This window comes from Passer domesticus, chromosome 3, assembly GCF_036417665.1.
Source record: "Passer domesticus isolate bPasDom1 chromosome 3, bPasDom1.hap1, whole genome shotgun sequence".
Taxonomy (NCBI): domain Eukaryota; kingdom Metazoa; phylum Chordata; class Aves; order Passeriformes; family Passeridae; genus Passer; species Passer domesticus.
Genome location: NC_087476.1, coordinates 57,870,356 through 57,893,635, shown reverse-complemented (window position 1 = coordinate 57,893,635; position 23,280 = coordinate 57,870,356). Strand labels below are relative to the sequence as shown.

General features: G+C 40.4%; 1 protein-coding gene across 1 annotated transcript; it reads right to left on the bottom strand.

Moving 5' to 3' along the window:
• Positions 1–6,549: 6,549 nt before the first annotated feature.
• IYD (iodotyrosine deiodinase) lies at positions 6,550–22,388 on the bottom strand. The gene is made up of 5 exons (XM_064413306.1): positions 22,071–22,388; positions 15,731–15,925; positions 13,478–13,637; positions 12,105–12,261; positions 6,550–10,448 (listed from the first exon to the last, which is right to left on the bottom strand). The coding sequence occupies exons 1-5, from the start codon at positions 22,249–22,251 to the stop codon at positions 10,266–10,268; spliced, it is 876 nt and encodes a 291-aa protein (XP_064269376.1). The 5' UTR covers positions 22,252–22,388; the 3' UTR covers positions 6,550–10,265.
• Positions 22,389–23,280: the final 892 nt, after the last annotated feature.

Genomic DNA, 23,280 nt, shown 5'->3' with positions numbered 1-23,280 from the left:
ATCTATCTTTAAAAAATCCAACACTATGTATTTCATCTACTGCCTTGCCTTTGTAAGAAATTGTCTTCTTCTTTGTGAGTACAGCAGCACAGAATACAGATGGAAACCCCTGCCTGGGAACACTTTCTATTTTCAAGTAGACACTTGGAATCCTCCTCAGAAGTAACTGAAATGCTGAAAAAGCAGCATCTGAGACAAATTTTAAGTTCAAGCATAAAATCTTTTCTTCCTCAAGTACACAAAGCTCATTGCGGCAGCCTGTCCAGTGTTAAAATATTTCTGCAGTGTTTATCTATCCTTTCTTGGTCTTCTACTTTTCTGGTACCCTTTTAGCAACCACAACTATTACAGGAAGAATACATTTATGATTAATGATCAAGTACAGATAAGGTTTAAACACAGATAAGCTGAATATGAAATCTGGAAAACTGATGTGCACAGCAAGTTTGAGATTATCAGACAAAGATTATCATGGGCTGCTCTAGTAATTTTCCCCCTTCATTTCCTTTGTAGATTATCAGCACAAATCCCACCATTCATGCACTGACAGAAAAAATATGGAAAGTGATTTATCCAGTGTCACATGGAGTTCCAGCCTTGTGTCTTAATCACCTGACTGAATCTTCCATGAGGAGAATGTTCCTTCACTTGATGCTGGCATCTGACTGATTCACTCCTTGGGCACCAAAGTAACTCCTCCACACCTGCAGGCAAGTCCAAGCCTACCTTCCCCTAGTACATAATTTTTGTTGTAACATAACAGACATACCTTCAAACCTGTGTTCCACTCCCAGACCTTTTTGCCCTTCTAAGCTCCCATAAGGCTCCTAAGGTCATCATACATTCTTGTGTTACATAATTCCCTCATGACTTAACCATATCTCAAGGGAAAGAAAGAAGGAACTATCTCCTTTTTCTCTCAGTCAAACAGCAGAAACAAAAAAAGGTCTACACTCTTTGCTCAGAGGAGAGCCATGCCTTGTGTTTCTCATGAGCCTTTGAGCAGACTGGAGTTGGAGCTGCTTCTGGAGAGACGAGTGTCTGCGTGTCATGCCTTAGCTGCTGGCCAGCCAGGATTGCAGAGGTCTGGAGAAGAGTACAAAGACCAACAGGGGAGGAAGGGAAACACATGGGGAATTAAATCAATGAGAGGAAATGGCTGAAAATTAGTGACCATATGCTTATTTGAAGACACCTGTGAACTTGACAGTCTGCTGTATGACTAGTGGGAAGCTTTGCATCTGTATCACTGTAAAGCATATGGCAATATATGGCAATATGTGGTTAGGTGACTAGATAAAACTGGGTCCCTTCTACAGCAAAGGAAAGCCCCACCTATACAAGCCTGTCAGAGCTTGGATGAAGTGAGTTTCACCCTTTGCATTACAGTCAATTCTTAAGCTATTGCAGTGCCCGACAAATTGAGTCTTTGTGTGCGGTCCTTTTTTGATCACAGATAAAACTCCAGCTTTTATCTCTCAGATGGATATTCCTAGATCTGTGATTTGTGTAACAATCACAGAGTAAGAGGATTTAAGGAGTCAATTTATTTCCGGGCAAAGGTCCTCCCTCTCTTCCTAAACGGTATTTTCGTGCCATCTAGTGGTACAAAGGCAGTGGTAGCAAAAGTAATGGAGCACTTCATGTGTTTTCTTGCCAATTAGGAGCAGCTAGGGATAAAAAAAGAGATTGTATCTACAAAAGGTTAGGGAGAAGCTCCTTCCATATGAATAGACTTCCTCTGAGAAGCTAAACAATATAATTATGTATCCAGCCCTTAGAGAGGAGAGCAGGGGTGCCACGTTAGTTATGCAGTTCATAAACAAATTGGAAAAAAAAGAGAGAAAGATTAAGATATCATTTACTTTTTTCTTACAAAAGGCATTTTAATTCTGGACAGAGATACTGGCCTGCAGGCAACAGTGTCTCCTATTACATAAGTTGACTCTGCATAATCCATGCAGAAAATAATATTTCCCCATTTAGTTGCTCATAGAAGGACTCTGCTCTCCTGGATCTAAGGGACAGGAAGGAAACCCATTCCTCCCACAATACAGGTTTGCTGCATGATTGTGCAGGTGAAAATACACAGTCTTCAGTCAAGAGGGTGTCTCATGCTCTGAGGGAACACCCCACAGACAGGAGACATTTATGCAGAGGTTCCATCACCATCCATAGCTACTCTCCATGCAGATTTTCAGAAATCAGTCACCTTTATCTGCTCTGAACCACCATTGAAATGCAAAAACCACAAAGTGGGAACACAAAGACAGCTGACATCAGCACAGAGTTAAAGGCAAGTGAATTCTGAGGCAATTTTTGATTCAGACCTGGTTGCAATCTTCTGTATTCAGTTTCTGCAGGAGAAAGTGTAGTCTCCTACAAAAAAGTGTGAATTAGTTAGCAGTCAGGCTGCATTGCTCTGTATTCTGGGTCCACCCAAATTTATAACACTGCAGTCTCATATGGAGTGAGCACTGTGCTGGCTAATTACAACATCAATTACAAACTGTTTTCAGCTGCTAATCAAATGATCCACAGAATATCAATTATGAGCTAAAGAAATTCTCTACTAATCGCAAATAATTACATACTTGAACTTTGTAATTTGTTCATCAACAATTTACTAAATTAGATGGGAAGGTAATATTCACAGAGAGTGTTTATTCACTTTGATTTGCAGGAAAGGAGGTGCCTGCCAGATTTCTCCTGGCAGTTAAAACAGACAGCAGTTGACAGGAGTTTGCTCTAACCTTTGTTTATTACCTCATTTATACTTGTGTTTTGTCATCTAATTATAAACAGATAGTACAAAGAATCCAGCTAAAAAGGAAGACAAACTTTGGAGTCAGAACCACTTTTTGCTACACACAGGATGGAGTTCAGGTACTATACCCACACAGATAAAAAAATCACAGTAAAAATAAGTGCAGAAAGATGGATATCTTGCTATTGACCTGTGCTTGCTATTTTCCTGACCCTTCTGCCAGCTCAACACACTTTACATATTACTCATACTTGTTCTACTAAAGAATAGGAACACCATGCTTAAAGCCCAAAAAGTACCTATAGCAAAAATATACTGAGGTCACATGTGAAATGAAGGACAGAAAAGAAATTGAGGTCAAAACCATAAGAAAATAGAGAAACAAGAAGCAGATATTATTTTGCTGCTGTTCATTCATCATGAATCCACTCAAATTGTGAGGTATACTCTCAGGTATCAGGGAGAAGCAATAGTTAGAGGTTACCCTCCATAAAACATTCCTATCTTCTGCTAAGAATGAAGAGACTTTTTAAAAGTCCTTCTGACCTTAGTGCTTTTTTCTAAGATTTATTCTTGAGAGAGTGGCAAAACTGCAGCCAGTCAGGAAGCACCAATCTGTATGATGTGAGGCAAGAACAGTTCTGCTGTGCCACAGTCCTTATCAATGTTTTATATTTATACATACACCTCTTATACACAGACATTCACATGTACTTGCACAACCACAGTTGTGGTCACAACAAAAAATCTCCCTGTCAGGTACCATCCATTGACCACCTCTGATTTATGATGCCATTGTAGCAAAGAGAGACATTTGAGGCACATTATATTTAAGGTTTGTGCATCATGTTTATCTCTCAGATCTCACTGAGCCACTGAAATGAGCCACCATGCCCTGTTCAGTGCATAACATATCCTTACTGAAACACAATCTGGAATCCTACACAGAGATGATCAGTTGTTGCCTTGACATCCTGGCTAGTAGACAGTTTGGAAATACATTTTCTCATTTCAAGGGCAATCTGAAATACAGTTCAGCATTAAACAGATCCTAAATCTCTTTCAAGTGATTATACTTGCATATGCTGCTTTGGTCTCCAAAGCAGTGAAAGAAAATAATCACAATTATTTTCATGCTTCTTGAAAGTTAATCAAAATGAGTCCGTATTTTCAGTGGCTTTTGATTTCCAAATAGATAATTTATTTATAAATATTTCAAGTATTCATTTTGAAGTTTTTCTTCCCTTTTCAGGACCAGCTACTACTAAAGTTAATTGATAATTCACCTCAGTTAAAAGTTGAGGATGCTCTTACTTCACACCATTTTGCAAAACTGTAAAATATGTGATCATTTAACATTTAAATTTATAAATCTAATGTCCATCACTTTGTCTATTGAGTATGCCACCTTTTTGCTTTGACCAATATTTATATTTCACTGAATTTAAAATTATTCTTCTTCTAGCATGTGCCTCATCTCCATTTTCCAGCAAAAAGGGAATAGAGACCAATACTGAAGAATGAGCGGCTGTATTGTATTAAGTCTAAAAAGTACCCTGAGAAATAGAAGGCGCTGTACCAAAGAGGAATGCCATCCTTCTTGACAGCAACTAAGTCATTGCTCATTAGTAGCTTTTCACACATAATTCCAAGAGTGACACAGATTTTTCAAGGGTCACTTGGTCTCCTGAAATTTAGTCAGATCTAAATTTAATGCATACCAGCTCACAAGCAGGAACAAACTGAATGGCCAGTGTAGCAAAGCTCTTTTTCTCCTCAGCTCTTTGACTCCTTTGTGTGGACACTTAGCATTGCCTAGTAGTTGTGGCTTGTCTTGCTCTTTTTTCTTCATTCATAAACCACAAAGAACAAGTTTACTGGTACACTAGAACTGAAATCAAACTGAGATCTTCAGACTTAAAAAGGGTTGACTTATATCTCGTATTTATTTGCCCCAGGAAGGCAAAGCCAGCAGGTTGTTGTTAACCCTTCCACTTGGTAATGTTACTTGCACAGAGAGATCTTTCACAGCAAACTACTAGAGAACCTTTTTCTCTTTACCCAAGAGTGGTACCTTGGCATTAGTCCCACAGAGAATTGGCTGTGACAGCCTTCTGCAAGCTGAATGAATAATTATTACCCTATGAGTGAGCTAAAGAAATAGTTTGAAGATGTTAAAAGCCTTCTGACATTTGGACCATTTGCACTACAAAAACAATGTCACAAAAGCTTCATTAAAATCCAGTGCATAATCTACAGACCCATGTCCCTACTGCACACACAACTGAAAAATGAAAGGCAGCCTGTTAAAGCAGTTCTTCTCTTTGAAGCATATCTGTGCCTGTTGTGGGTCTCCACAGCTGTGCTTTTGTCTGACTATCTGACTCCCAATATTCACACTTTGAACCTGGTATTTGCAGGACGTGCTCCTCAGGATAACTTCACCAATGCTGTCACATTGTAGGGCAAAACTAGTGGACTCTGGTCTTGCCCTTTCAAGCTGAGTCACTTGTGGTCTCAGCTACAAGATCCTACTCTCAAGTAATAGACAAGAACTTACCCTCAGGCACAGGGCAGCTCCTCATAAAAAATCCCGAGAGATCTCTTAAAAATCCTTCAAACACCTCATCTCTCAAATGTGTGTCTCAAAAAACTTGGCAACTGATGCCTTGAGGCCATGCTTGTTATCCATCTTGCTGATTAGCACTGTTTTCCCATGTCTTACACTGTGTTACCTGGCTCTTGGAATGCTTTTGTTGTTTCTATCAGAAATAGTCAAACTCAGTTCCCATCTTGTAGCTAAGTTAATACTCATACACAACCTGGAACAGGATGTGTATTTAACTGATATTTGCTGCTGCACTGATTCAAGTTTCAATGACTCTTCCATCTTAAATTTGAATGGAACTGTTGCCCAGCTCTCATGTAATTAAGTGTTCTCATTATTTACGCTCCACAAGCACAGGAGAGTTCTGTCTATATACGCAAAGGCTTGGCTCTCGTAGATGCTTGATATAGGTAATGTTAGCCAAAAAAAAAATTAAATTCCTTGAGAGTTCTAAGTCATGAGTACAATGGCTGTTCTGCTTTGACTAAGTTCAGGTGGGTGGAAATCTTCAAAAACTACAATAGCCCAACCTCTTCCTAATGATCTCCATGGAGGTCTCATCAGTGACACAACATCATGCCAAGGCTGAGCCCTTCCGGAAACAAAAACTTCTTAGGACTTGCATGTGCTGGCAGAATTAGCATTTGCATTTTTATTTCTTTCAAGTCTTTTGCTGGGAGCAGTTTATTAGTGCTGTGGATTCATGTTTTGTCAGTACCTGGCATTCAAGTACAGCTGATCCTGCCTTGGAGTGCAAGCTGGACTATTTCTTAAGACTGGTTTTTCATGGGCCCATGACATCTGTATAGCAATTAAATAAATCAATCAATCAGGTGCTGACTACACATCTACTTGCTTAAGTGTCTTTGAAGTGCTGCAGCTTAATCAGAGCAAAACCACAACCCGAGGTAGGGGCTTGTGTGCTTTTGTTCATCTGGGGTTCACAGCACCAAGCTGATACTTCCTCACACCCAGAAGTTGTTTTATTGTACTAGTGTGAATTTGTATGGCAAGAAATGCTCAAACACACAGCTAATAAATTATACCCTGTTACATCCCTGTGGACCAGTTCAGACCCAGTAACTGCCTGGGAACAATTATTTCTGTCAAATTCAAGATAACAGCACCTTGTTTTGAACTACTTGTACTGACAACCTGCTATTTCCATCAAGCAGAGAGCACTCAGATGGTTACTACAGCCCAGCTAATTTAGGGGAATCTTGAACTTGATCACATAGCTATGGAGGAGATAGGCACATAGACCAGTGGAACAGAGTCCTCAGTTCAAAAAATTCCTAGTAGCATCATTTAGGTTCGGGCTCACCTGTTTTGAAAGGAAGACGGTGGAGTGGGTAAGGTGGCGCTGCTCCAGGAGCAATGCTTCCCTCATGGCATGGCAGCTGGACTGCTGATGAACCCCAGCTGCAATATCTTCCAGCTCCCTGTTCAAGGGCAGACTGAAACCAACGCCAGTTCAGTCAGCCTTGCAGTGGGAGGAGATGGGCAGTTGGCCGTGGTTCCAACAAATGTGATATTTATTCCTTTAATTATCATCTGGATTGTCATGCAACCCACCGCCTTGCACCTGATTTCAAGAGCAAAATGCAACTCACCGTGTTGCACCCGATTTCAGGCAAATTTCAGACAGTGAGAGTCCTTGAATGCACACAGATTTGTCCATGCAGTTCAAGGAAGAAAGTTCCCAGAAATGGAGAGAGCCAGTTGCTGTCTGCAGTTACCTGATGGAAAGATACAGGGAAGGAGATGGGTGGCACCAGGCCAACAGGCAATGGACACTAGTGAAAACATGGGAAAGTCCATTTAGATAGCAGAAAAAACATTTTTTACCTTGAAATTGAACAAATGCCAACCAGCTATCCCCAGTTAAATGTAAAACAATTTAAATACTAACCTTTGCTTTATTCAACAGTGTATTGCATGGAAAGGCAAAATTTATTATTATTTGTGTTTTAAATAAAGACAGTGGCAATTCCAAGTAGACTTGTCACAACAGGAGTACTAACATGATTTACAAAGGACTCTACAGTATCATCAGCAGTAGTAATACTACTGAAGTATTTCCATTTGGAGAAGCATTTTTAAGGGAGGGAAAATGAAAAAAAAAAAAAAAAAGAAGAAGAAAAAAGAAGCTTATTTTACTTACATTTCATGATTCCAGAAATGCTTTTTGGATAGAATCTTTCCCATCTAGTAGGTGTGAGGGCTTGAGGTTTTAAACTGCTATGTGTGTCTTAGTGTCCAGAATGAACTCAGAGAAAAAAAACAACCATTAAGCTTCTTTGGTGTGAAGAGGTATATTGGTATACACCAATGCTTGTTATTGTGACAACTTTTAATGTATTTTTAAACTGCTTTAGTTCTTTGTTTTTAGTTATGAAATCACACTAGAAATAGCCTTATATATGCAAGCTCCTGCTGTTTGAAATTGAATTCATTTAGTAAAGTTTCTCTGACTGTCATCTATTTTGCAGACTGAGACCGGGCAGAAGTAATTTATTTCTGTAGATGAGAGTTTATTTCTGTAGGAAAGATTGCAACATGACAGGGAATCAGTCCTCCCTTTGTTGATGTGAACTCTGAATTAAAACACAGTAGTACCAGCAGGTAGAAACTGCTTGTGAAGGGACACGATGGCACAGAGCAACATCTACACAGAAGGAAAACAAGAAACAGTGACTTTAATATGTATTCCTGACCACCTGCAGGTGATCAGCCTTGGTTTCTTGGCTTGGTTCAGCTCATCCATATCTTCCCCTTACTGGTTTTTAGACTTAGACCTTGACAGTGTGTAGATATGTAGATCCAGGACCCAGAACTTCCTTCTTCCATGTTTTAGTGGTTGTTTTTTTGTTGTTTTTTTTTTTTTGGAAGGGGGGGGTGTTTTGTTTGTTTGTTGTTGTTTTTTCCTTTTTAGATTTTGTTTGAGTGTAGTTACAAGAGCTGATTTCAGACTAAGCCCACACAAGAAACTTCCTGCCACAGCTGTACCACTGAGAACGTGAAACAGGCTAGTACACCAGATGAAGACATTGCCATGTCTGCTAAATACCAGCAAAATTGTCTGTCAAAGAAGAAGACAGTTTTTCCCACTTGATGACAGAGGCATTGATCCAGCCAAAATCTGTACCTCTGCAAAACTTTATTCCTTCCACTTGCTCAGCTGATGAGCAATGGTAAATGGGATTTGACTTGTAGAATCATAGAATGGTTTGAATTGGAAGGAACCTCAAAGATCCTGTACTTTCAGTCCCCCCGCTGAGCCTTCCACTAGACCAGGTTAGACTTCAGATAAGGAGTGAGTTGACCAGAACACAGAATATCCTGAGTTAGAGGGACCCCCAAGCATCATTGAGTCCAGCTTCTGGCCCTGCACAGCACCATCCCCCAAGAGTCGCACCAAGTGTCCAAGAGCATCATCCAAATGCTTCTTGAACTCTTTCAGGCTTGGTGCTGCAATGACTTCCCTGGGAGCCTGTTCCAGTGCCCAGCCACCCTCTGGGTGAAGAACCCCTTTCTAATACCAACCTAAACCTCTCTGACACAACTTTAGGCCATTCCCTCAGGTTCTTCCTTCACCGTCTTCGTTGCTCCTCCTTTGGACGCTCTCTAACCACTTTACGTCTTATCCTATGATACCCAAAACTGCCCCCAGCACTCGAGGTGAGGACACCCCAGCTCTGAGCAGAGCAGGAAAATCCCCTCCCTTGCCCAGCTGGCCATGCTGTGCCTGATGCCCCCAGGACAGGCTTGGCTCTCCTGGCTGCCAGGACACTGCTGGCTCATGTTCAGCTTGCCATGACCAGGACCCCCAGGGCCCTTTCTGCAGTGCTGCTCTCCAGCCTCTCATCCCTCGAGGACGGCTGAAGCCAATTTGGCTGAATGTGCCCGACGCTGGCTGCAGCGGAGATCAGGGCGGGGAAGTGTTTTCCAGGAAGGAAAGGTCCCTCTCCGTGTTTCCCCTCTGACGCGCGGCCCCACGAGGGGGCTCTGCCCGCCCGGGCATGGGAGCGCCCGCCCTTCCAGCGCGCCGCTCCCAAATCCCGGACTGCGGCTGGCGTGGAGGCACCTCGCACGTGCCAGGGTCTCTAAAGGAGTCCCGGTTTTAGGGTGTTAAACTGGTATAGTTGTAGGTATGAACAGGATAACCAGAATAGTTGTTCCCTCTGCGCTTCTTCCAGAGGCAGCAGCAAAGTACCGGGGGCATGAATGATAGCTACCACATGATCTAACTGTGTCCGGGACACGTACACATAAATGGTAACAAGCAAATTATTTGCATGCCTTGTTTCTACTAAATTTCCCCCGACCTGAGACACTCATAGCTGCAGTAATTTAAGAAAGCCTGGTACAGAGAAAGTTTTTGAGATCAATTAAGTAGAGAAATCCTACCATATAGGAGAAAAATACCATCTTTTCACACACAGCTGAACACAGTAAAGGGGAAGGGGCATTTAAACAGCACACACTGGCCAAGATAGGACAGCTCAGTTTGACCTCTTTGTATCTTTTAATATAATCTTCATTAAAATTCTTAAAATAAGTGTGTAATGGCAATCACAGAAGTATAAAGAAAACATATATTCCAGTTCAAGAAGAGATTCGTCCCCAAAATGCATGAGAAAAACCAAGCGATGAGATCATTTAAATGCCATTGTACATATTCCCTGGAACAATGCCCTGGCCAGATAGGTAACAGCAGCTGTCCAAGGCACAGTGCTTGACTGCTCACTGCTGTTAGTAGATTAATAGCATTAAAAGAAATAGAGGTGTAAACAGCCAGAGCAACAGCGGCATAGGGGGATGATAACAGAAACAGCAGTGACAACTGCAGCTGTCAGCAGGGTCACTCTCCTGCTCCTGGCACTGGGCTCACATGACCACCATGATGTCTTCCAGCGGCTTCCGTGTCAGCGCAGGCACGGTGGCATCTTTCTTGGGATAGCCGACGGGGAGCAGCAGCAGGAGCTTCTCGTTTGCCGGCCTCTGGAGCAGCACCCGGAGCTGGGGGCCACAGTTCAGGGGCGTGGAGGTCACTGTGTACAGACCTGCGTTCTGCAGCAGGACAGACAGAAACAGTGAGACAGAGGTCTGTGCCCTTTATGTGTAGTGGTTGTTCCCACCACACCTGCACATACCCTTCTGTCAACTAGTCCAGAAATGCTGCTTCCTTAGACCTGCTGCAGCCTTTAGAACACCTGATTTACTATCAGCCTCAGTGGCACCATAAGGGATGTCTGCTCTGCTTACAGAGAAGTGGAGCATTTTCCCACCACAGCAGCAGCACAGCCTGCCTGCCATGCCAGTGTGATGGGGAATCCATGGCCACAGGGATGATGAGAGGCAGTTGAGGGCATATGATTGCAATGTCATCCCATGGTGCTGGTGGTTGGACTAGATGATTTGAAACATCCATTCCAAACCAAACTATTCCGTGGTTCTAGGATCTGGCTCATACAGAGAACTATTTCAGTTCTTGCCTCCATACAGCTGGCAGGAAGGTGCCTTACAGCCTTGTGAACACTTGAGCTCCTCCTCAAGAGCTGTACCTCACAGGGAGAGGGGACACAGGCTCTGCCTCAGAAGTTGTCACATGAGTCTGTTGGCATCTCTCACGGTGGCCATTGTTATGGATTACATCAGAATCCCAAAATAAGTCTATGTATCACTCTTCCTCTCATTCAAAATATCACAAAAACCCTAAAAAAGCTGGGCAAACAACAAAGAGCTGACATCATCCAAGGTGTGATCACACAGCTGAGTCACTTCCTGAGAGCTGCACATGTGGATTTCAGTCTCTCTGTCTTCGCAATGCCAGCATTTTGGGAGGCTTTGAGATACAAGTCAGCCAGGGAGATGTGCCCAGGAAATGCACCTGTTATGTTAAGTAATCTCTACTATCTTCTCAAGAGGAGAAGAGCTAATAGTGATGGTGCTGAATGGTGCCTGAGGAGCAGCAACGCATGAAAGAAAGTGTCATTCAAAACAGAATGGAGGAGAAATGGCAGTGCCTGGTAGGAAACTGGCCTAACATAAGAGGAGGCACCTTGCTGTTATCTTGCTGACAGGCCAGGTTAACTATCAGAATAGCTTCTCTATTTAACACTTGTGTGAGTACGTCAGGTACAAGAAGCAGAACTGAGCACTGAGAAACCGCTGAGAAAATCTAACTGGCTGGTGTCGAACATGCTGAGCTTTAGAGATCAGTGCACTTTCAGAAATGCCTCAGAAAGACTGATTGAAATAGTACAGCATGTTCTGTGGAATATGTCCCTGATTTTTTTTCAGCATTGTATACTAAAAGTGTTTTGGCCTCAAGCTGTTTTATAGGGATTACTGAAAAGAAAGGGCCAGTGTGGCACCACACAGTCGTGCTTGGGTAGTCTGAAGAGCCTGTCAGCCCTGTTAGCATAAGGCAGAAACCACAGGGGCTGAAGCCTGTGCCGAGAAAAGAGTGACAACTCTGGAAGCTACATTATATTTTTCTTCCTGTTAACCAGTACTGAGGATAAGAATCACCTTCTCAAATGTAAACCTGTGTAGAATAACATTAAAACTCAAAACTAAGACATATTTCCAGGAATTGGAATAATCCAGGAGACTGAAAATGTTAGCTCTAAACTGGGTTCCACCCTCTTTTGAGCAGAACAGTCTTGGAAGGTAATCCAAATTAATATATGGACTCACAATATGTTGGTTCTGTCAACGCACCTGCAGTGCAGCAAGCAGGATACCGCAGGCAATGGAAACACTGATTTCATTGTAGTAGTGGGTCTTCTTTTTGCCATTTGGAAGCCTCCCATATACCTGCTTGAAAATGAGGATCAGATATGGAGCAGTGTCCAAGTACTCTTTGATCCAATTTGTTCTGCAAAAGAATGTTTAAGACATTTATTTTGCAACCTTTTCACTTCCCTGTAAGTTAAATTTACTGTCTGCAAAGGACCACTAAAGGCACATGACAATTATAGCAGGAGACTAAACCTTAGAACATTTACTGCAGAGGATTAAGTATTATCAGCTTAAATAGAAACATTTCAGAAAGAAAAAAAAGCTTGAATAGAGGTCTCAATTTTAACAGATTTGACTGAGGAGTTGATGTGCTCACTCTGAGGAGTGGAATTGCATACAAATAAGAGAGAGTTCTTGACCTCTTATCTATGAACTGGTCTCATGAGTATTTGCCTTTGTGATTATTTAATTCCTGGAATTTTGCAGATTTGCCTGTTACCAGCAGTGCCAACTTTTTTTGTCATTGCAGGGAAGACTGCTGTCAGAAAAGTTCAAAACTTTTTTGTCTAAGGTCTAAACCTAAATATATTCCAGTGGTAAAAATTGTTGTTCTGTTCCCAGGTATTTCATCCCTGTTACAATTCATTTGGTTCCCATTTTCTTAAATGACAATCATGATATAGGATTTAGACAAGAAATTAGTGCTTTATACTGTTGTTGCTCAAAACATAAGAACCTCTGGCATTTAGTTGTTTGCATAGCACATACATTTGCATAGCACCTAAGCACCTGAAAAATAGTAACATAATCAAACAAGTAGGGCAAGTCAACCCTGCAAAGCTTTGTGCACATGCTCCATTTGACAAGCCAGGACTCAGTAGACATCTTCCCATTGTGTGAAGTTAAGCAAGTCAGTCAGACTTGGGAGGGCATTTGGAACAATTAAATATTGCATAATTCAGCACTTGGATAGGGACAGGCCTTGGGGCTTCCTCAGTTGGTAGCAAAGCTTCCAGTGACTTTGGGAGCTTGGCTGTTTGGCAAACAACAAAAAAAAAAATCTGGGACAAGAGTTTCAGCCGGAGAAGTTACATAGGAAAAAATAATAATGGAGCCAGGTGCTTGGAAAACTTTCAAAATAGAGAGCATGTAATCCTTTTTACTGGAAGCAATTTTATGAACCAGCCACCAAGGCACAGTTCTGCATGTATTTAGAAGTTTTTGTTTCCAAACATAGATTTTAGAAAAACATTAAAAGTGAGAGGGAGGAAAAAATTTAGAAAATTATAGAAGTCTTTCTACACTGAAACAACAGCTATCTTCACACCCCTTAGGTAATTGACTTTTCATACCTCAGTCTTTTCAGGTCATTAACCCATCTGTCTCCCATCCTTTTTTTGTAGTTGATTTCCTCTTCTTCTTCTACAATTTCACGAATCTTATGTTTTAAATACGGATCTTGCACTACCACAAAGGTCCAGGGCTCAGTGTGTGCTCCACTAGGTGAAGTACCTTCATACAAAAACAGGGGAAAATAAAAACCCAGGAAGGAGGGTGGGCAGTGAGAGATATCAGCTCTTGCTTGTGAGATTTTAGGCTGACCAGCTGAGCAATGGGAAAGCAAGTGGATGAGACAGGAAGAAAAGGACTAAGTTCTGGCAGACAATCCTGTTCATTTCTTTCTCAAAGAATGTGAAATCCCATTGAAGAACAGAGGTGAGTCCTTTCATACTGCTATCTTACAGGAAGCCAGTGTTAAGGATTTGTAAAAAATTCCTTTTTTTGGTGGCAGTAATGTGGTACCTTATATATGAATGCAGTAATGCTACTACAAAGTGTTGTACCAAAAGCAGAGCTCTGTCTGAATACACAGCCAACTCTGACACGTGGTTTTAGCTGAAGGGCGAAAACAATGGCTTTCAGGAAAACAAGGCTGAATGACCACAGGCAGGAACCTGTTACTGACTGACAAAGATAAATAAGAAGCTGTACAGCACAGACATCTGCCATAGAGCATACAGGTTTGAGTATGTTGTCCCCAAGACAGCTGGTATTCATAGGTGTGGGCATATATATGTTACATATATATTTTAGATATATATATATATATATATATATATATATATAAAATATATATATTAAATCTGTACTTGCTCATCCAAGTTGTTGTACTTGCAACCACTGGAGAAATATTTTAACTGCCTAGAGGTTAAAAGCCAGAAGCTGAAGAATTTATATCTGCACAGGTTCACAGATATATAGATTAAGAAGACTGTTTAGAGCCCTCTGGTCCCTCATACACATTTAAAAATATTTTAAGATCTTGAATGTATACAATACTAAGGACTGGTTTTAGTTCAAGAAACATTGAATAAGCAGCTTCCACTCTGTTGATATAGGAAGGTGTTTTTATATTGTGAACCTTGCTTCTCCTCAGGTTTGGGTAAAAACTGATGGCATTCATGCTTCCTTTTGTTTTCTTCTTCTCTACACAGCCCAAAGCTTTCAGGGTTACTAAGTACTTCATCTGCACGCCAGGCTTGTTTGCTTTGCTGTATTTGCCAAAACATGCTCAGTGTTTTAATGATGCCTAGTTAATTAGAGAGAGATGGAGACTCTTTACAGTGCAGGAACAAAGCTGCTTACAGTTCTTAAAGGGAAAATAATGCACCTCAAATGTGGAGATTCTTTACATTATTAACCCTGCTAAAGGCTGCTGAACTTTTCTCTAAGGCAGCTTGGGAATATTTTCTATAGTAGCAGCAGCTGTCTCATAGAATAGGAGAAATCATGAGGGTCAAAACCACTCCTGGCTGAACTCAGTGTTAGTAAGACAGAGATGACATTAGGCCATGACAATAATGATTTGAAACACATAAATTCTCAACAACAACAACAAAAAAGATAATCAGTTTCTGATATTCAGTCAAATAACCTCTATCAGGGTCCTCAGCATAACACTCCAATCATATGCAACAGGGATCTGGCACTACTCTTGGAAGGACTGCAAAAGGTTTTTTGTTCTAGACTGAAATTCTTTCCCTTTATTAAGCACCAATCATTTATGTCAATATATGTTCAATATGTATGAAATATTTTGCATGGCTGAGACAATTTAATCTCTTTGTTTGTGGGGGACCCCAAAATGCAAAACCCACACATGATAAATATCATAATGCATTAAATTTTAGAGCATGTGAAGTACATATGGCTTGACATTTTCGAGAAAATACTTCAGTATTTCCATTTGAAAGATGTCTTAATAAACCACCCATAAATTTAATTTTAAATAACATCTTTTAAAAGTTGAAAATTAAGTTATTTGTTTCGTGCTTTTGAAATGCTCTTCTTCCCTGCTGGGTGAACTGCAAATACAGAGAAATTGGGAGTACTCCAAAACAGACTCTGACAAAGAGTTGTTCAAGCTGAGTAATTTCCAATCAATCAATGGGTGCTCATTCATTCAGCTAAAGGTGAATCTAGGAAAACCATAAGCAAAATTTCAGTTCCCTTGGCTTTTCCACACCATTTTTTCACAGTTACATAGTTGAACAGCAATGCTGACCCTTTTTTTCCCCCAAGACCTTGAACCACTCAGTACCTACCTGCTGTTCTGATGACATTATCAATAACCTCCCTGGGGACTGGCTCATCACTGAGAAACCTGACAGATCGCCTCTTGTTTAGAAGCTCATAGAATGTCTGTGACCTCTTAATCATTTCAGCCTCAGAGTAGCGCTCGCCAGTGAAGGGGATGTGGGCAACGTTTTCTTCAAGTCCTTGCCACTCTTCCTCACCCTCTGCAAGAAGATAGAAGTGGTTAGGGATTTTTTTTTTTTTTTTTTTTTTGGAGAATGCTGTTGATATCCTTGGCATTCACACTGTAAGGCATCATGTCCTGCACTGGCATACACTGCACTTGTACACCACTGGTAAGGCAAAGTCTGAGGCTCCAGTTGACACAACTCATTGATCCCCAGCTCCAGCTACTGAATAAACACCTTGTTTAAATACCAAGAGGTAGGAGGGTCCTGGCCTGCTCTAGCAAGTGTGATCCACAGAGAAGTCATTGCCTTCTCCACTTCAGCCTGCAAGCCTGCTTGCAAAAATGGGTTACAAGATGAAACAGCATTCAATAAGTGGACAAGATTCCAGCCCAATTTTCTCAGCAAGTAAATGTGAACATCTGTGTTCCTTCTTGAGCTGTTTAATAAGGAAAAAAATCAATTAAATTATTGAAGTTAAGGAGAGAGCTTAACTAGCAATATGTGTAAAATCTCCTCTGAAGAGCTGAATGTCAACTTCTCCCATATTCATGTTTCATAGCAGAAACTTTGCAAGCTTTGGTTCTGTAGAAATGTGACTTTGTGGTTAAGCTCTTTGGTTTCCCAATAGTTTCAGCATAAGAGGAAATGGATGTTAGGCATCTATATTTAGGATAACAACACAGCAAATGTAGGATATTGTGTTTCTTTGCTTTAATTTAAAAACTCAAAATGATTCTCCATTTCACTGAAATCTGTCTGTTTATATCACAAAATGAATCTTTTGTTGTCTCTGAGGCCTCTTTCTCCCCCATATTCCTAGAATCAGCATAGATAGCATTTTTTGCAGCTATGATCTGGAAGTTAAAGCCACTTAAATGCTGCATTTTGACTAGTCAATAGTATTGAGCAATCTGCTACAGAGAGCTGAGTCGGGAAAACATATTCCAGTTCTTTTTCTGTTGCTATTTGGCTATTATTCCCAAATCATAGCAATCTCCAGCACAAATTCAAACAGCAATTACTTCTGTGTTTTAGTAGTATGCAGTTGCCTTAGAGACCAGGCTGGTTTTTTGTTCATTTTAAAAGCAGTGAAATATTCACATGAGGCTCAGCCCGTGCAAAGGGGCAAAATAAATCCAGTTTCATAAATTGAATCTAAACGGAATGGTTCTGGTCCCCAAACCACACACATTTCATTTTGTGTACAAAGAATTCACCCTGAGAATTTGTTTTGTTCAGCATTTCATTCCTGTGTTAAGCACTCTTGGTCATAGTCTGCAAGGACCTGGCACCAGGTTAATGGAAAGCAGTGAGCCCTGGTAAAAATTATTTTAGTGATCATCTTGTGCACGTTCAAAAACTAAAAGGGTGCCTCTTGATAATGTTCCCTTTGTGATTTGCACTTGGTAAAATAGTGAGTGCTTGCTTGTTTTGTGTTGTGGGGGGGTGGGGGGGTTTCCCGTATAAGTAGAAGAGAAGTGAAGTTGCTGTTTGGTCAAGATAGTTCAACTTAATAATAAGGGGAAAAAAGAAATGTACTTTCAAAGATTTTGAACATGGGACAAAGGTGAGATGGCTAATGAGAATGGAAAACCTCAATACACTCAACATGGGAATACTGGCTGAAGCAGAAAAACCTAGAAGTGCAGGAACTGACACACAAAACCAAAACTCTCCTGGCAAATTAATTTTTTTTAAATAAATTAATCTATTATATATTCTCTTTTACCATGTGTCTACCATTCTTTCTTAGCAGTTAACATTATCCATATGCTAACTTTAAATCATTATCAGCACCATCTGTTTAGTGCATGCTCTCTATATCTCTAATTGCTGTGTTTAGACACACTCCTGTTTGTACAGTCACGTTGTACAATACCACAAGTGTCTTGTTTACATCTCTTTGTATTGCACCACTTGGTGGACAACAGACATCCTGCTAGCAAGTCTATTACCTTGTTAGCCACATTCTAAAGATTGCCATCAATTCCATCAATTGCCATTTACAGTAGTCATCAAGCTTCCTGCTTTTTAAGTAAATCTGGAATGGTTTTGGCTCAGACATCCCAAATGGTATCTCATTTTAAAAGTACATTTTTCTATCTCTATCAGAAATTCCTCTTTGGATACATTTTAGGATGATAACTATGTTCTTCCTAGCAGTCCATATGGGAGGTTATAATCAGCCTGCAAATCATGTAATAAATTTTACCTCAATTTGAAGCATGAGTTCTTAATTAAAAACTCATACTGAGAACACTAAGTTGTCATTTCACTTCTGTTGGCCACTTACTTTATCTACACTGACACTTCTCCGTGTTGCTGGCTTCCAGTTGTATGTCATTAAGATATTTCACTTTTACTCTCCTTGGTTTCATGCAAAGACCACTAGATAATATTAGCAATTGATTCTGAGACTGATCCTTGAGAAACCCCAGTCAAGACTACTGCATTTGCTTTCCAAACAAGTTTCTTCTCTAGAGAATTTCTTCCTGAGCATACAATTCCTCTCAAACCCTCTTTTCCAGTGTAAAGACATGATACATAGGAAAAAAAATTCAACGTATGTAAAGAAAGTTTTCACATCTTTAGTCTTAAATGCTGGGTACACACTGACCCTGTGGGTTCTTTATCTGATTAATGGCAGACTGCTGCAAAATGGACCACCACAGGAATCCTGATAGTGAATCCAGCCCTGAAGTGAGTGTGACTAATAGGGAACTAAAGGAGATGGATTACCCTACTAGTGGGTCATAAATAGTGGTTAGTAGGCTGCTCCTAGAATCTTCAAGAGTGGGCCAGGGGTCTTAAACAAAAGAAGTAGCAGATTGGACAGGCACAGACCCTGGAAAAAATAACCCAGCACCAAAGTATTGTGAAAATTACCTCAACTGGAATATAGTTGCAGAAGGTTTCTTACAATCTTAAGATAAATAGAGTAGCTGTTACATAAAGAGAAAACCTAGTATAAGGAAAGCTGAGAGCTAATCTGATTGCAATCCATAAACCACAGGAGAGTATATGCCAGGGCTGGAAGAGAATCCTTTGAAATCAAGAGGATGGAACAGATTGAATATGTAAACAGTAGTATTAAACAAGTTTGGGCAGGCAGAAAGGCAGAAGAGGGTTTTTAACCTATACTAAGAAATTCTGGACCAGCCTTTCAGCAAGGTTAAAGAAAAGGGGTCACAAGATTCCAGTTTCCATGTTCATTCAGCTGATGACAAAGGCTGGATGTATTTGCAGCAGCAGGAAGATACACACAGTAATGCATTGTGTCCATCTAAGTCCTGTATTCCTAAATTTTACAAAACATGAACTCTCATTGAAAAGGAGCTTTAAATTGCTACTGCTTCATCCATGTCAGTAGTAGTATTATTAAGATATGGGGAGTCTGAAACTGGGGAGAGGAGAAATGCTTTTAAGTGGGACAGGTCTATTACAAGGAGAATCACAAGCAACTAGCAGTGCATTTTCAGGAGAAATGGAACATTTGGGACTTTGTGTGTTGTTTTGTAGTCCTTAAGTAGAGTGTATCATCAGTGTCCTTGCCAATCCACAGCACAGCAATCTCTCATTCTGGATCTTTTAAATGAAGGAAAAAAGTTACAGGACAGATGGGCATGCAAACAAATCTGAAGTACTGCCAGTTAAAGCATTAAACAAATGGACTGAGTGCTTTGCACTTAAAAGAACTGGGTTTCTGGCTGCTACAAGAAACATCCATCTCTTCAGCTGTGGAAAGCACAACACAGACAAGCTCAGGAGCACTTGGCCCTCACCACTCTACCCTTCACTGCCAATAAGTGACCCTCCTGAGCCTGCCCAAGCAGTTCAGCTGCTTACACTGGATGCTCTGCTGTTCAAAGGCATGTCCTTCTCACGGGAAACATCCCCGAGGGCTCCACTGCAGGAAAGGCTCATGGGGCTACAAGTGAGCTCAGTGCTTTTCTGCTTTTCTAGCTGAGTGCTTCACTCTCTCAGCAAATAGACCTTGCTTTGGTCAGGGACATGAATCAAAAGACTTGGTCTTCAGCTGTCCCTTCCTGTTCAGGGGGCTGCTGAAAATTCAGCTTGTTCAAACGGGGCAGCCCTAGATTCTAGCTTTAGACAAGGCCTTAAGAATATCACCTTCATGTTACCTAACTCAGATTCTCTTCAGAGGAACATAATCTTTAAACACAAGCCAGCCAAAGACATTTAAATAGAACTGAGCTTGTCTGATAAAGTAAGATACATTAATAAAATAACAGAATTTACACAGCAGGTAAAGTATTCTTTACTATTAAAAAAATCTCTTTTTACATCCATGTTTCCATTTCAGCATCTAGTGCAGTCAGTGAAAACTTTAACACTGACAACAAGGTTAACGTGTTTTGATCTTTAATTAACACTTTAACAAAGTAGCAGATCCTTATTAACACCTCTTCTCCTCCTTCCAACTCTTCTCACTCAAGCTGGGCTTTCCCCAGCTGAAGACAAATTTCCCTATGAATGATGAAATTATTTTAATTTTTCTAGAGATAAAAGACATGACTATTTTACAAAGAAATTGGTTTGAATCACGCACCACTAAGGGAAAGATCATTATTTTTTACTAAAATAAAAAATAGCAAGAAAATTTAATATTGAATGACATAGTATATTGAGAAAGATTTTATTTAAAAGTAAATAAAACTTAGTAAGTGAATAAAACTTACCAACATTACCAACATGTTTACCTGTCAAAAATTTCTTGAAAGCAATTTTGTTGCAACAAAAACTAGTACAGTTTTGAATTTAGTATCTGAATAACAGGGAGAGCAACTAACAAATAAAATAATAAAATTTTATATATAGAGCTGTGGCAGTGAGGCTCCTTGATAAAAGTTAATAGGTTTGTTTATGCAGAGGGTCTAAATTTTTTAACTGATAGAAACAGCTATAGTCCAAGATTCATAGATTATCATTTGAACTACCCACAGGAATTCTAATTTGAAGCAATTTAACTGAAGTAGTAAGCCATTAGTGACAAAGAAATTATTGAATTATTCTATACAGGACCTATTTTGCATTGAACAAAGGAGGATACAACAGGTGGACTGATTTCTAAAGAATTTTTATATATTTGGAATACAGTCAACAAGGTTTAAATCTTTCTTGGTATCAACTCTTTTTAGAAACTGATAAACAACAATAGCTCAAAGAACACTGAACACTGAGAAAAGAGCTATAATAGTTCTTAGAAATAGGTCTATATGCAGAAGAACACTGTAAGTTTTAATATTCCTTGAAGCAGACTGAGGGGAGTGTTATTATGGGGAAAAATTACCCCAGACAGACCCCTCAAAAAGTCTTTGAAACAAGCTTGAGGAGGAAAAGGGGAGAAAAAAAGGAGCTGCATTAACCACAACTTTAAGAGATTGATAGGAACAGAACTTGGTAGATTGTTATTTCATAAAGAAATAAAGTGAGTTTATGGAGGATAATTAGGAAGGAAGAAAAAGGCAGGGTACATTTTTAGCTTGGACTTTTGTCTAAGCTGTGAATCAGAAAAAGCCAATGAAAATAAAGGGCATTCTGTATGGGTTTAAATATGCAGCTGAGTGGCCAGATTATCACCACCAACAGTTTTTGTTCTTAAATATTTGATCAACACAGCTTCTAACAAAGCTCTCACTGACATTCTCAGAAGCCACAAATGGAGGACCTTTGTAAAAACAGTAATAAACCAATTTCCAACTTTTTAGCTGTGCTGAGACCAAGCATGTAACCCTGAGTGATAAAGTGGTTTGATTTGCAGGTAGAAACACTCTGCTCAGGTCTTCCCTTTGCTCACACTAATGAGGCCTGAGAAGAGACTGTGGGGAATTCAGCAGGATCTCTTCTCTTTCCTTACACTGTCCATAGAGTCCCTCATAGGTCTGAAATCTGCTGTACACAGGAACAGACAGGAGTCTCTGGGAATATATTTTATATATATATTTTTTGGGGGGTCTGAAGGGAATAGAAATTGACACCAGGAGTGACATGACATGAGGACTGCCTCCTTCCTGGGAGATGACAAGCTCAGGGCAGAGCAGCAGCATTGCACTGAGCATTGCTGTCATGTGGAGAAGTCCAGAACATTGCACCTCCTTTATTCATATCAGCAGATAAAATTCAAACAACAAAAATATTTGGGATAAGATTTTCTTACCTTCTTCTTCTAAGGGATGGTCAGTGCCATCTTTTAAATCTTCATCCACCCATGGGCGAGATGGATGCTTGCTTTTAGCATCACGTTTTTCCTTCTCTCCATTTGTCTTCTTCATTATTACCCCAATCAAAACACATATAATGGCTATAAATACTGGTGTGAGGGAAGAAAAGAGTGCCATGACTACGGAGATGTGGAGCCTTTCTTCCACATTCAGTAGTTTCTCACAAAAAGGAGAGGCTGAACAGGGAAGAGCAGCAAAATAGTCAGCAAAAAGGGGTGGACTCAAGGTTCAGTCCTCTACCCTATCTTGCTTCTACTTTTCAGACACCGCCCCCACAATCTCATCTGTGATGGACTCCTGCTGTTAATAAATAGCTTCTGCAGTTAAAAAAACCCTCCAGACCCAGGTTTACATATTTTCTGAGAAGAAGCATCTTACAAACAGCAAGCAGAGGCAATGACCATACATATACATGCTGTCAAGTGCAAAATAAATTTTAAAACCCCAAGGCCTTCTCAAACTCCAGACTAAGGCAAAAGACTTCTCCCCCCTTATTTTTATTGTTATGGTCATCCCAGTAATCTTCCTTATAACAGTGATTATGAGAAGAGCCAAGTGGAAATATTACTTTTAAAAACTAATGGCACATCCTCAATGTTTAATTCATAAAATTAACATTTTACATGTATCCCAGGAATTCAGAACATTACCAATCACAAATCAGTTTGCAGCACCACCCTCAGCTATGTCAACGGGTCAACAGAAAAGATAAATAAAGGGGCAGCATCGCCTCTCTATAAAGTGTGAGTGAGACAATTCACAGAGCCCTGTATTCATCCTGGCTGTTCTGGGGGAACTGACAGGGAGAATTCAAGGAATCAAAGTAAAAAATATGTGAGGGCTGCAGTGAATTTAAAAGGCATGTTTCAGCATGTTATCAAAGATTAAGAACCGATAGGATCCTGGTATAATCCAATAATGGTCAATGTCTAAATGCTTAACCCATTCTTACCTCAGCCAGCTGCTTGGGAACTGAACCAACACAGCAACACTGATTTGCTGTCTTTGTCTGGGGCTGTTGGGACATACTGGATAATAAAATGTCAGATGGCAGTGAGTGCTGAGGGTTGTACTGGAGAGCAGGGTGCAGGAGTGCTCTCTGCATGCAGCCACCAGTGTCCATCAGCTGTTCTTAGCACCTGCTAA

What these genes read in the sequence shown, in the direction of transcription:
- IYD (XM_064413306.1), bottom strand. Translation starts at nt 22,251, where the DNA reads ATGGCACTCTTTTCTTCCCTCACACCAGTATTTATAGCCATTATATGT. An exon ending in CCATCCCTTAGAAGAAGAAG is followed by an intron (nt 15,926 to 22,070) that starts GTAAGAAAATCT and finishes ATCTTCTTGCAG; the next exon opens with AGGGTGAGGAAGAGTGGCAA. An exon ending in TCCTGCTTGCTGCACTGCAG is followed by an intron (nt 10,449 to 12,104) that starts GTGCGTTGACAG and finishes GTCCTGCTGCAG; the next exon opens with AACGCAGGTCTGTACACAGT.